The following is a 13,051-nucleotide window of genomic DNA, read 5'->3' as shown; positions in this document are numbered from 1 at the left end:
CAGGAGTACCGCAGTCGACGGCGAGCATTTCCGGGTTCGACTTATCGCGTCCAGACAAGACGCGATAAGTCGAACCCAGAAGTTCGGTCGCCAGCCGCCGAACTACCGGGTCAGTGTAGACCTACCCTCAGCAGATCAAATTCTATGGAAGTCAAATGATGTGAGATAATATAGCTAGCATTTTTTTCATGTAGATGTCTAGGCTTTATGTACCAAAAAATTACACACCCTCCTTCCCCTGCATAGACATTTCACACTCATGGGCATAAAATATTTGCAGTCATGTGCCACATTCTGTTATTGCATTAAGTAGCTTCCTTTACAAGAGGGATCTTGGTGGTGGTGAAAGGGCATATTATAAAGGGAGGAAATAAATTGGCAGTTGTAATTTGAGGATATCATCTGTGTGGACAGACAGAGTTTAGTAATATAAGCCTCATCCTGTTTATCTTCTAATTGGAAGAGACTTGCATTAATTTGGAAGCCATACAGTCAAGGGGATACATGTGTTTTAAAGTACAGTAGAGCTTTGCTAACCCCTATACTTTGATTCTTAAAGATCTGGCCCCCTTTCTCAGCAAAGATTACAAGTGCTTTAGTGAGGTCTCATTAAAACTTCACAACTTTTCCAAAATATACTATAGAAAAAATATTAGGAATTAACAGAACTAAACCATAATTCTCAAATGAACGAAGTACACTTAATGATGGGTTAGCCTTGATTTTTTTTAAATTCATTTACTAATTCAAAAAGTTCAGTAACTCTCAATAGGCTTGGTTCTGTTTTTTCATGTCTAGAACAGTTCCTAAATACTTCCTCTGTGATCTTTTTTGAAAAGTTTACATGTCTCACTGTAATTTTCTTTCAGTACTTGCATTGTTGTAATGAACAACTGTCTATTATGTGTATAGTTTTGTAAAGTACCATGATGAGATCAGAGATTCAGTGACTATTAGATTATGTGTAACAAATTCCCTATTCATGTTATCCACTTGGAAAATCCTCTTAACTTCAGAGCAGTAAATGTCAAAAAATTACTTCATTGGCAAGCAATAGCTCTTCAAGTGTGATTCTGCTCTAAAAAGTGGTCAGATAAAATGTACACCACCTTTCTGAGCCAATTTGCTCTCCTTATATATTCAGATGTATTTGCTTGCTGTCTGGGCTTTTTAAAAAAAATCCTTCTTTATATTGGCACTGCAGAGTAAATATGGCTATGGGGGTTTGAGCTGAATTCTGTTGTCACTTGTGCACCTTCAGTAGACTTGTAAATTATGTCCTGTTGGAGAATTTATATAGTTGAAAGAACTCAACTTAACTTGCAGTTTCTAGGTTGAGTTTGCAGGGCTGGTAATTTTTAAAAGTAAATTGGCAAGTCATGGGGGGAAAAAGTAACAACATTACGGGTATTTTAGCAGTCTTTTTGCAGTGTGTTGAACTGTACTCTGAGAACACAGTAGACTTTTTTAAAGTTACTACTTTGAGGGACACTAATCTGTGGCTAAGTATAGATTCTTTTTTTCCCAGTGTCTCGCCTCTATCTTCAGAAATATTAAGTGTAAAGATAAAGTGACAAAAATGACAGAGTTCTGGCTTATTTCTGCTCCTGGGGAGAAAACATGTCAACAGACATGGGAGAAACTACATGCTGCAACTACAAAAAATAATAATCTCTCCACCAATTCGAAGTTCAATATCCCTGACTTAAAGGTATGTAAATACTCTATCATATTTCCTAAAATGTTCATATTTTCTTTATCTAATTCAGGACTCTTCTACTACAAAAACTCAGTGAACTTATGTTTCTGGTTGGTTAGTTAGTTATTGGTGGTTTGAACTGTGGAACTTTAATTTTAATGAAGAAAATTACAGATTATTAGAAGTTTATGTAGACCTGAACATTAGAAATAAATTCACTCTGGAAGGCTTGAAGATGCAATAAACTGCAGTCACAGCATTCTTCTAGATCTGGCAACTGCTGTAGAAGAAATAAAGAATGTTGAAACCATGAGTTAGTAGTTAAATGGAGGAGACGATGTAAATGTATTTTGATCAACTAAGATTTGTAATATGAGCTGTCTGCAGTAGGGTTTTCTATGGTCCACTTCTGAATTGTCTGCTTCTCCTTTTTCACATGAGATACCATGAAATGGCTTGATTAAAATCAGAATCTTTGTCAGAGACAGAACCTATATCCAGACACAGCACTTCCTCCTTCAGTGCAGATGGTGCTGCTTCAGTGTATCTTGCCAAGGTATTGCATGGAAAAATTAATTCTGGGGGAATTCTGTGCCAAAAAAAATTAAAATTCTGCACACGATATTTTAAAATTCAGCAAAATTCTGCATTTTTTTGTCAAAATAAAACAATACAATCACAGCAGTTTCAATTATTTTGGTAATCTATTTCAAAATACCTGTCAGCAAGTATTTCTAACAATACAGGGGAAAAAAATATTCAGGACAAATAGATTCCTTACTAGGCATATTAATACAGAACGTTGAGTAATTCATTTACACTACAATACATAAATGTATTTACCTCAGAATCAGAGCAAAGGTTTGGGGCGGCCAGGGGTAACGGAGGAGCTGAGGGAGGGGAAAGTAATTGTTGGGAAGGAGCCTGAGAGTGAATCTGGAGGGTTGTTGGATGTGAGTGGGAGAAGCATGGAACTAGGTTGGTATTTTTTGGGGATGGTGGGGTGGATAGGAGGGGAAGGATTGTTAGGGAGTTGGGAATCCTCCCCCATGCAGACCCTGTCTGACCCCTCGCCTCTCCCATTCAATCAGGGAAATATGCCCCTGTTCCCATGTGTTCCTGCAGCCCCTGGCTCAATGCTATCACCCCACTAGCTCCTGAGCCTGTGCCCCAGTCTTTCTGTCTCTTCCCCCCCCATCCCCCCAGCAGCCCTGTGTGCCCCACTCTGTCCATCCCATGCTTCATCACCTGGCCCTGCTGTGAGGAACGCATCTTCTCTGCTAGCTGACTTCCCTCTCTTTTGGTGCCACAGCAGCCCCTGGTGGGAAAAAGGTGTAATAGCAACACCTCTCCAGCAGAATCTGTATTCTGTGTAGGGGAAAAAAAAAAAAAAAAACCTCTGGAGTGGACATGCCTTCTGCACGTGTGCAATGATGCAGAATTCCCCCAGGAGTAAAAAATAGGAGACAGTGGATACCATTGCAAGGAGAAGGAAATCTGGAAAGCAGTTTCTCTTGAATTGGATTTACTTCTTCCTGTCAGTCACAGTTGGGAGCCAGTGCATTAAATAAGAAAAGGCACATCCTGGTCTCAGGAACAATAAGAAATTATAAGTCCAAATCAACTTTTGAAAGAAGAAAAATCTACCGAAGGAGAAAAGGAAGAAGAGAGGAAAAATCTGCCTGTCACTTGAATGATTCCTAAATAGGAGGCGAGGTCCTTGATCCCTTCCACCTGCTACCTGTCGCTGTCGTTGGGAGCGAGAGCCAGAGGGCACAATGCTCCAGTTTATTCTCAGCTGGTGGTGAGGTTCTTAGGAGTTGTTTCCAGCTGGTATAATTTAAAGAACCCCTGGAAATGCTCTATATTACGCTGGTAGACGTTTCAGCCCCAGCATCCTGAGAGTAGAAGGTAGATTAAAACCATCTTCCCTCTCCTTCCCTCCTTCTCTTAGCTTGTGTCAAGCGCAAGCTTAATGCATATGTGGCTCTGGCACAGAAGCTAATAATTGTCTGTCTGCAGTGGTGAGACCAATACTTCCTAGGACAGCTCCCTGTGGTTTTACTATTGTACCCCTAATTGGGGACCTAAGCAGGTATTTCCTACCTTTTTCCTTTCTCTGATCTTGCTGAACTAAGACTCTTTCCTCATGGAGTCAAGACTGTTTTGTGCTGTGCTTGTGTAGAACACTTGTGACCCAAACCTTCAGCTTCTAATTCCTGTGTACACTATATGGCCAAAAGTTGTGTTCTTCCAGCCTAAACATTGTATGGACAAACAGGCTGTATTCAAGTGCAGAGGGAGCTTTAGGTCAAGGTTTGGATGGCATCAAAATATCACAAGATGTTCTTGAGATTTCTCCCCATTGAGGCCAATATCTCATAAATCATTCACTTTAGGATTTTTGGCTGTATATGAACCTGTAAGTAGGCCACTACCAGGGATTAGAATGTGAAACATCCTCTTTCCCTTCCTAGCCCTCAAGGCAAGAAGAGGGTACAGGGATTGTATTCTAAACTGCAACCTGAGGCACATTTTTATGTATATGTGAGTGCATAGAACAGAAATCTGTTGGATTTGGAGTCTTCAACAGCTTAGGTTAACGATTGTGTCTACATAAAGGTTTGTAACACACCTTTATTTAATTTTCAGTGTAACACAATTGCTGCATTTAAATGTGGCTTTTAAAGGTTGTAGACTTGGTGCTCATTCTTCGTAAAACATTTTTTTTCTTTATTTGAACAACATGTGCCAGGACACGTCAAGAGAGCTCAGAAAAATCTTATTTTACATGTTTACAAAAAATAACCCAACTCCTTCAATTTTTGTCTGTATATTTGAGGAAGTCTAACCATCTGTGAGGTTCCAAAGACCTTCCTGTGACTTAAACATCAAATAACTAGCACCCAAAATATTTGGTATAAGCCACACTTGAAACTTATTATACAATATTTGAATCTATAATGGTTAAGTTTTAGTCTCCTGAAAATAAGATATTTGCAGCTACTTCTGCACATTTATATATAAAAAGGAAAGGAAGATGAATGCTTTTGGAGGGTGGCAGAAGTAAGAACCAATGCTAAAAAAACTACACTTCATTACTGTACTCTGGACACATATATGAATAACGAGCATCCAGAGTTGTTATAATTAATAGCAACAAATCTTGGAAGGGATGTTAAACTTCATGCTTCAGGGCTTAAACCAATCTCTAATTATTAGATAAGAGTGAGACCTAATATGGGTGGCAAATATCCCACATCTGCCTACTTCAGAGTTCTTATAGCTTCCATTGAAGCATCTGGTACTAGCCACCCTCAGAGATGGGATGCTGGACTAGATGAATATCAGGTCTGATTCAGACTGGCAACTTCTACGTACAGAACTCAAAAAGACTGCAGCAAATCACTTGGGATAAATAACAATTGACTTTTCAATATCCATGGACAGTATCAAGGGATTTTGAATGGGGAGAATGCAGAAAGTCCTGTTATAGCAAGCTACATTAAGTTAAGTCTAAGACAGTACAGTTTCAGGAAGCAATTAATGTTTAAAATTTGATCTGTGTGACTACTATTAAAGTCTGGTAATCCTCAAATTCAGATATCTTGTACTGCTTTGAATCCTTAAGGTCTTGGTTTGTATGGACTGTGTAAAGCAGGGATCGGCAACCTTTGGCACGCGGCCCATCAGGGAAATCTGCTGGCGGGCCGGACCGGTTTGTTTACCTGCAGCATCCGCAGGTTTGGCCGATCGCGGCTCCCCCTGACTGCGGTTCGCCGTTCTAGGCCAATGGGGGCTGCGGAGAGTGGCATGGGCTGAGGGATGTACTGGCTGCCGCTTTCCGCAGCCCCCAGTGGCCTGGAATGGCGAACCGCAGTCAGGGAGAGCCGCGATCGGCCGAACCTGTGGACGCTGCAGGTAAACAAACCGGCCCGGCCTGCCAGTGGATTTCCCTGACGGGCTGCGTGCCAAAGGTTGCCGATCCCCGGTGTAAAGCCTTTTTTGTTTAGCAGTTAAGTGCTTGGTCTCTAAGACTTGACTTGAACCTAAAATCCATTAATAAACTTTCATTCTTTTTTCTCTTCTAGGTTGGCACACTGGATATTTTAGTTGGTTTGTCAGATGAGTTGGCTAAGTTGGACGCATTTGTGGAGGGGTAATATAACTATATATGTATATATTGTATATTAATGTTCAGGCTTCATGTCAACCTTCATAATGTCAAACTCCATAGTCAACCTTTCAGCAGATTGACCTAAACATTGTTTAATAGTACTCATACTTTTTATAAAAAGAGAGATCTAAACATACTTAAGATTACTTTCATTAATAAAAAAAATGGTTCTTTGTGGTGGTGCTGCGTGCTGCCAGATTCAGGAGAAATGTGTTCAGATCTTGGCTTAAGAATCATAGGAAGTGATGGTGAGTATGATGGGTTTTCCTGTGGTGCAACTGGAACTGGAGTACTGCTGAGTCCCCTGGCTTACCAGCCTGGGCTCCATCTCACACTGTTATGCTATGACAAGCTACAGACCTCTCCAGATACTGTCTCTGTGACATCCACACAGGGACACACCCAGCTGAGTTACATAAATGCTTCTCCCAGCCACTCATAAACTAACAATAGAGAGGCTCCAGCCAATTCCCCCAGCTCCTCAGCCTAGGACCCCAGGGATGTACCGTTCTGCCCTTGTCAGAAGCCTGACCAGTGTAAGTTTATTACCCAGTCCGCCACTCCCTCAATGTGGAGAGGACCTGCACTAGCTTTTGTACACTGAGCAGAGGTTTTCCCAGCACTTCAAGCACAACACACTGTTTTAGATAAACTATGAAACAGGTTTATTAACTACGGGAAGATAGATTTTAAGCCGTTATAAGTGGTAGGAATAAAGGATAGAGATGGTTACCAAAGAAAATTAAAATAAACACAATGTAAGTTCTATAAATTAAACAAGATTTGAATCAAGCAGTGTCTCACCCTGATAGTATAAGCAGGTTACAGATCTTCTGTACACAGGCTGGAATTCTCCTCCAGCCCAGGACCATTTCCCCAGTTCAAAGTATTTGTCCACCAGACATGTTTCCAGATGTTGAGTTGTGATGATATCCCTTCCCCTCCTTTTATAGCTTCTTCCAGCTTGCTGGAAAGATCCTTTGCTATGACGTGGGTCAAGCAGTCTCCATTGTCTACATGCTATCTCTGAGAAGTCTCCATTGTATACGGTTCCCGGGACAGTCCTTGGGAGCGTGGATTCCCTTTAATGGGCCATCAGCGTGTCTGGCTTCTCCAATGTTGCACCTGAAAGGCTGATTTTGGGTGTTCCCAACCTCACAACATATTTCAGTCTCTCTCTCTCTCTCTCTCTCACACACACACACACACACACACACACACACACACACACACACACACACACACACACAGCAAAACTTCATAACTTCTCATTGGGGAGACAGGGGGTTTGGTGTGGGTGGGGGTCCAGATGTACAGGGGTTGGGTGGACAGGAGGAACAGCTCCCCATACAGTGACCCCTCCCCAATGGCTGAGGCGCGATGGGGCCTGGAAGTGGGGGAAAGAGTCACTGTATGGGGAGCTGCTCTCCCATCCACCTGACACCAGTGCCTCTGGACCCCCGCTTCCCTACACTGAGTCTTACCCCTGCACCCAGACCCCTCCACCAAGCCCCTCCTGCAGTGCAAAGCTTCCTGCAGTGTGTGTGTGTGTGAGGTTTCTGGGGGTTGATCTGACCCAGCCCTGGCTGCTCCGTGCAGGGGAGGGGGAATTCTGTCTCCGTTGTCCTTGTTTCTCCCCTGCCCCACCCCCCCAAACTAACATCCCTGGGTGGCCGGGGCATCCCCAGATTCCTCCTCTCCCCCCCCCCCCCCCGGTGCGGTGACTTCTCTCCCACGGCTGCTCTGGGTGCCCTAACAGATGGTTCTACGCTGCTGGGGAGGGGTGAGTGAGCACTAATGGGGGGAGGCATAGGGAATCTGCAGGGGGGAGGGGGCGAATGTTTCTGCATGCACACAGTGGTGCAGAATTCCCCCAGGAGTAGTTAATACCTTCTTAGTTAACTCTGAGGTAAAGTATATAGGATTACAAAGAAATTAATCTTGCTGTATGGTCATTGTTTCAACAGGAATGCATCTTCACTTTCTACAGGGTTGTCTGGTATGGAGTTTACTGATTCCAAAAAAGACTCATTATCTTCAAGGGCAAGGGTTTGGTCTTTCTTTAGGTGGGGGAGAAAAGAAAGAGATTAGAGGATCTCTTTCCATTAAATGCTATAATTCTTCTTTGAGTGCTGTCACTGTGGGTGCTCCACTTCAGGTGTTGGTGCGTCCCGGCGCCGTTGATCAGGGATTTACAGTAGCAGTGTCCACATGGGTTGCATGTGCACAGTAGGCGTCTTGCACGTGCCGTTGGTGCCGCATGTAGCGCGTGCATGACCTGAGCTCTCCAGTTCCTTCTCAGATGCCCTCGGCTGAAGACAGAGCTCTGGGGCAGTGTTAGCACTCTTAGAATCATGATTCTATTATTCCCTAAAACCGTTAGAAAAATAGTTTAATTAGGTAGTTAGATAGAAAGCTAGTTAGTGTTAGTTTATTGGGGGGGAAATGTTTTATTTTGTTAGCCACCTCCCCTCAGGGGACGGTTACCTGTTAAGATGCCTGGTTCTCCAGGCTTCAAAGGCTGCGGCCCTATGTGAAGGTATGCCCGTTTCAGACGGGCACTTGTTGTGTGTATGCTGCCTGGGTGAGGGGCATATCCCCCCAAAATGCCCCCACTGCAGCAATTTGAAAGCCAGAGCCCAATGCGACAGGGATCTCCAGCTAAAATGATTTTAATGGAGAAATCCCTCCAACCAGAGTTGGACAAGCAGATTGCCTCTCTGGGGACTCCTCCAAATGGGAAAGGAGACATACCCTCTGAAAGACCAAAAAAGAGGGCTCAGACTTCTCCATAGAGAGCACCTCGAAAACAAAAGCGGTCTCTGCCCCGGATGCCGACATATGCTTGGGTGAGCATCTATGTCGCTCCGGGCACCTCCGGCACCACTGAGGTCCGAGCGAAGGAGACTGAGTCAAGGCACGGACAAAGACATGCCTCCTCCATGGCACCAAGTTCACTGGCATGGAACTCGACACCAAGCGTCTCCTCAAGCACCATGCCTCCACCCCTGGCATCGACACTATTCAGCATTATTCTTTCTGTCTGGAAGATGGGTTATTCAGAGTGCCAAGATGTTAAACTGTTGGGAGAATAAGCAGAGATGAGATGAGCTATAGTTATGATGGAAGGCATTAATGAATGCCATCAACCTGCTTGATCTGTGAACAGTTATAGAGGTGCTTAAAGCTGTGACTATGTTAATCGGGTGGCAGGAGCTCCATGTGCCAGAAGCTGGGAATGGGCGATGGGATGAATCACTTGATGATGATGATGATTGATTACCTGTTCTGTTCATTCCCTCTTGGGCATCTGGCATTGGCCACTGTCAGAAGACAGGATACAGGGCTAGATGGACCTTTGGTCTGACCCTGTATGGCCATTCTTATGTCCCCCCACTTTTCCCCTTTTGGTTTTTTAATTTTCTCCCAAATCAGTAGGATTCTGGTCACTGATGCCTAAAACATTCACTGAAATTTTGGAATTGTTTGGATGTGCCGTTCAAAAGTTTCTGCATGAAAAACAGATGTCCTTGAGTAAGGCCTTCAAGCTCAGCCAATCAAATGACCGACTAGTAGTGGTGCTGACATTTTCCTTAGCAAATCTGCAGTCAGTTGCTTGTGGTAGTTTATTTTACAAGCTGCTAGGTATAGCCTTACATGAGTTTGTTCATTGAAGTCTGAGGAGGTTTGTGTGGGGAAAGTGTAGCCTGGGTAACATAACTGCTTTTTAAAACGAAGAGCTAAATAAGCACAACTCCTTTTTCCTTTCAGAGCATTATGTTCAGTGTCCTTGCTAAACCAGTGTGTGTCTTACTAATACAGACATAGTAAGGCATTCAGTAGAGATGACCGTTGTCTTATCCAAGTCTAAAATTGTCAGTTAAAAGTTGGACATATTCTTAACTGTCTGAGTATTAGAGGGAGGGAAGGCGAAGTGATGAACTGTGGGATAACTTTGTTATAAAGCTTTCAAACAGAAAGCAAGTAATCTTTTAGGTTTGTACATGTAAATGATTGAAATACTGTTAAAATAGCATTCTACTTTCCTAGACGGGAAGGATGGCCTTGTGTTTAAGGCACTGGACTATTACTCAGGAGATTTGGGTTCTCTTGCTGGCTCATCCACAGTCTGTCTTTGTGTCTTTGGTAACTCACATAATACTTTGGTCTACACTTAATACTTAGGTCGGTATATCTACAGTGCTTAGGTGTATAAAAAGCCACACCCCTTAGCGCCATAGATATGCTCAGGGAGGTGGAGTTCTGATACCAATAGAAAAACCCCTTCTGTCACTGTAACCTGCGTCTATGCTACGGAGTTACAGCAGCATAGTAGACATGGCTTTAATCAGTCTGTGTCTCAGTTTCCTTTGTGTTAAATAGGGATAATCATGCTCCCGACCTCACAGGGTGTTTTGAGAACTAGGCTGGGATTTTTCAGAAGAGCCTAAGGGAGACAGGCACCCAAATCCCACTGAATATAAATAGGGTTTGGGCATCTAATACCCTGGAACTCTGGATGATAGTCACACCACAATGACAAGCACCTAGGAAAGCCTAAAAAACAAAACCGATGTGTCTGCAGCTGTTGGGGAGATGGCTTCCCGCAAATGCAAAAATTCTGTAAGGTGAGGCTTCCTGGAACGCAACTTAAAAATTAAGTTTGATGTAATTGATCTGAAACTGTTTGGAAAACAGTATTAAAAAAGATTGGGCCAAGTTGTCTTTGACTCAGTGGAACTAATGTAACAGATTCTCTTATAAGATGACAGTGGTTTCTTCATCCTCAAAGCAGTTCATGTTTTGTTGCTCTATCTTGGTTCTCCAGAGTGGTCAAGAAGGTGGCCCAATATATGGCTGATGTTCTGGAAGACAGTAAAGATAAAGTTCAGGAAAATCTATTGGCTAATGGAGGTAAAGTGTTAACTTTATTTTCTCCAGTGTTTCAGGATTTTTTGCTTTTTTTTCCTACCGACTTAACAGATCATATAAAGAATCAGACTGAGAACTTAGTTTAAACATGAAAATGCTTTCATCTGTCTCTTGCTTAAGTCACTTATATTGATCTTGCATAAGTCACTTATATTGGAGGGGATGATACCTCCAATTGTGGGTAGAAAATATAGGTACAGATCTGTATGGTAAATGTCCACGTCCAAGAAAAGCCTTGGGTTCCTTTTGGGTACTGTGGTTTTATACCTCCATCAGTTTAAAGTCCAATTTTTTTCTTTACTTTTATACATTTTTTTAAAGATTTTGTTTGGGATCCAATACTCCATCAATAAATTATGTTTATATAAAAGGGTGTCCAAATTTTACCTACTAAGTTCTTCAAATAAGCTAGCTGAGAATCTCTGCCTACCCCCAAGTTGTCAAGTGACATTTTATCAAGCTAGTTATCTCTTAGAAACAGAAGACTGGCTATGGTGGAATGCAGCACTGATCCCTCATGTCAGCATTCTGTCGCCAAGTAATCTGGCAAATTCAAACTCAGTTTACTATTGCCTGGTATTGATATAAAAGAGAGAGACAAAAATTCAGTTAAAATAACTGTTGAAGTAGTGTTCAACAAAAAAAGAAATCTGATACGCACATATCTATATATAAACTGCGCCCAGCACCTATGCATGAAGCTGCTATTCTGTCTGAGAGCCAAATTAACTTTGAAATTCAAAAACAGCGTTGTGCAAATCAAGACTTTGAATGCCATAGGTCGGGGTGGCCAAACGTACTGACCTTCCGAGCCGCATACAATAATCTTCAGAGGTTTGAGAGCTGGGCGTGCCTGCCGGGGCTCAGGGCTTCAGCCCTGCTCCTTCTGGAGCCCCAGCAGGTACCTCCCCAGCAGGGCAGAAGCCCCTAGTCCCACCACCTTGCCACTGGGCGGAAGCCCCAAGCCCCCCACCCCAGTCTGGCAGACGGAGAATGGGGGAGGGGTGTGAGGGGCTCAGTGAGCCACACTTTAACTGTAAAAGAGCTGCATGCGGCTCGTGAGCTGCAGTTGGGCCACCCCTGCTATAGGTGGTAGGCAGACAGTATTTTTGTCTTCATCACTTTGCTGCTTCTCAAGAGACATGACTAGCATGTTCTCCAGGTTAACATTTCTTCAATTTTAAGGGTCTACAGAAGTCAGTATCTGAAGGCAAGAATCCCAACTAATGCACCTATAACTCTTTAGCTTCAGAAATTCTAATACCATAAGTCTAAGGGTTAATGTCTACACTGCCCACGTTACAGCATGGCCACGGCAGCGCTGTGATGTGGGCAATGTAGTCACGCTTTATCGCCGGGGGAGAGCTCTCCTGGCGATTTAAAAAAAACAAAAACAAAACCTCACCCCAAATGAGCTTTATTGCCAGGAGCATGCTGGCACTTTTCAGCACTAAATTTTTTATCGCTCAGAGGTGTTTTTTCACACCCCTGAACAACTAAAGTTTTAGCGCTGAAAGTGGCAGTGTAGACACAGCCTTAGTAACAGGGCCAATATATTTGAAAGTCTACAGTCTTTCTCAGTACCTTCCATGGCATCATAAACAATACTGTAGCAAACAAGTAAAGTATTAAAGCCTATTATCTTTATTACCAAACTTAACACATTCATTCCTTCACATTTTTAGTTGACTTGGTTACCTATATAACAAGGTTCCAGTGGGATATGGCCAAGTATCCAATCAAACAGTCCCTGAAGAATATTTCAGAAATAATTGCAAAGGTAAGATGACATGTAATTCAAACCACATATATACTGTGTTGCTTTCATCCTTGATACAAGAACTTAGTTTGACAATGATTCTCAATTGTTTCCGCTCTGGACTACCTATGAAACGAGAGATTTTTCTCAAGGGTCACCTCACCTCCACCTATCACCAGTTCTGTGACAACTGTAGTATTTGGGTACAGCAAAACATACAATATTAATACCATATGTAAACAAAATTCGCTTCTATGCTATGGGTTTGGCAGGTTGGTTATGTCTCATTTGGTATCTGTGCTCTTTTTCTTCCTAAACCAAAATCTGTTCTCTCACCGTGTATAATCTCATGGATTTCAGTGGTATTACACAGGTCAGGGCAGATATGACCCCTCTAGTTGTTGCTTCTTGTGTTAAAGCAACAAGAGATTTCAGTATCTTCTTCCACTGCGTAATAGCTGCAGGGTACTTTACAGTTTGTTTC

At 42.7% G+C, this 13,051-nt stretch overlaps 1 protein-coding gene across 3 annotated transcripts in view; it reads left to right on the top strand.

Annotated features, from left to right (window-relative positions):
* Window positions 1-13,051, top strand: part of ATP6V1C1 (ATPase H+ transporting V1 subunit C1) — a 42,493-nt gene that overhangs the window by 8,717 nt on the left and 20,725 nt on the right. For 2 of the 3 annotated variants that reach the window (XM_065398155.1, XM_065398156.1), the window contains exons 2-5: window positions 1,529-1,711; window positions 5,791-5,858; window positions 10,705-10,790; window positions 12,494-12,588. In XM_065398155.1, the coding sequence (XP_065254227.1) occupies window positions 1,580-1,711; window positions 5,791-5,858; window positions 10,705-10,790; window positions 12,494-12,588 (381 nt within the window). In that variant the 5' untranslated portion in view covers window positions 1,529-1,579. The remainder of the gene's footprint in view (window positions 1-1,528; window positions 1,712-5,790; window positions 5,859-10,704; window positions 10,791-12,493; window positions 12,589-13,051) is intronic. The other variant, XM_065398157.1, reaches the window with a different exon arrangement.

This window comes from Emys orbicularis, chromosome 2 (genome assembly GCF_028017835.1).
Source record: "Emys orbicularis isolate rEmyOrb1 chromosome 2, rEmyOrb1.hap1, whole genome shotgun sequence".
NCBI classification, from domain to species: domain Eukaryota; kingdom Metazoa; phylum Chordata; order Testudines; family Emydidae; genus Emys; species Emys orbicularis.
The sequence above is the reverse complement of the archived record's forward strand: the minus strand, read 5'-3'. Positions and strand labels throughout refer to the sequence as shown.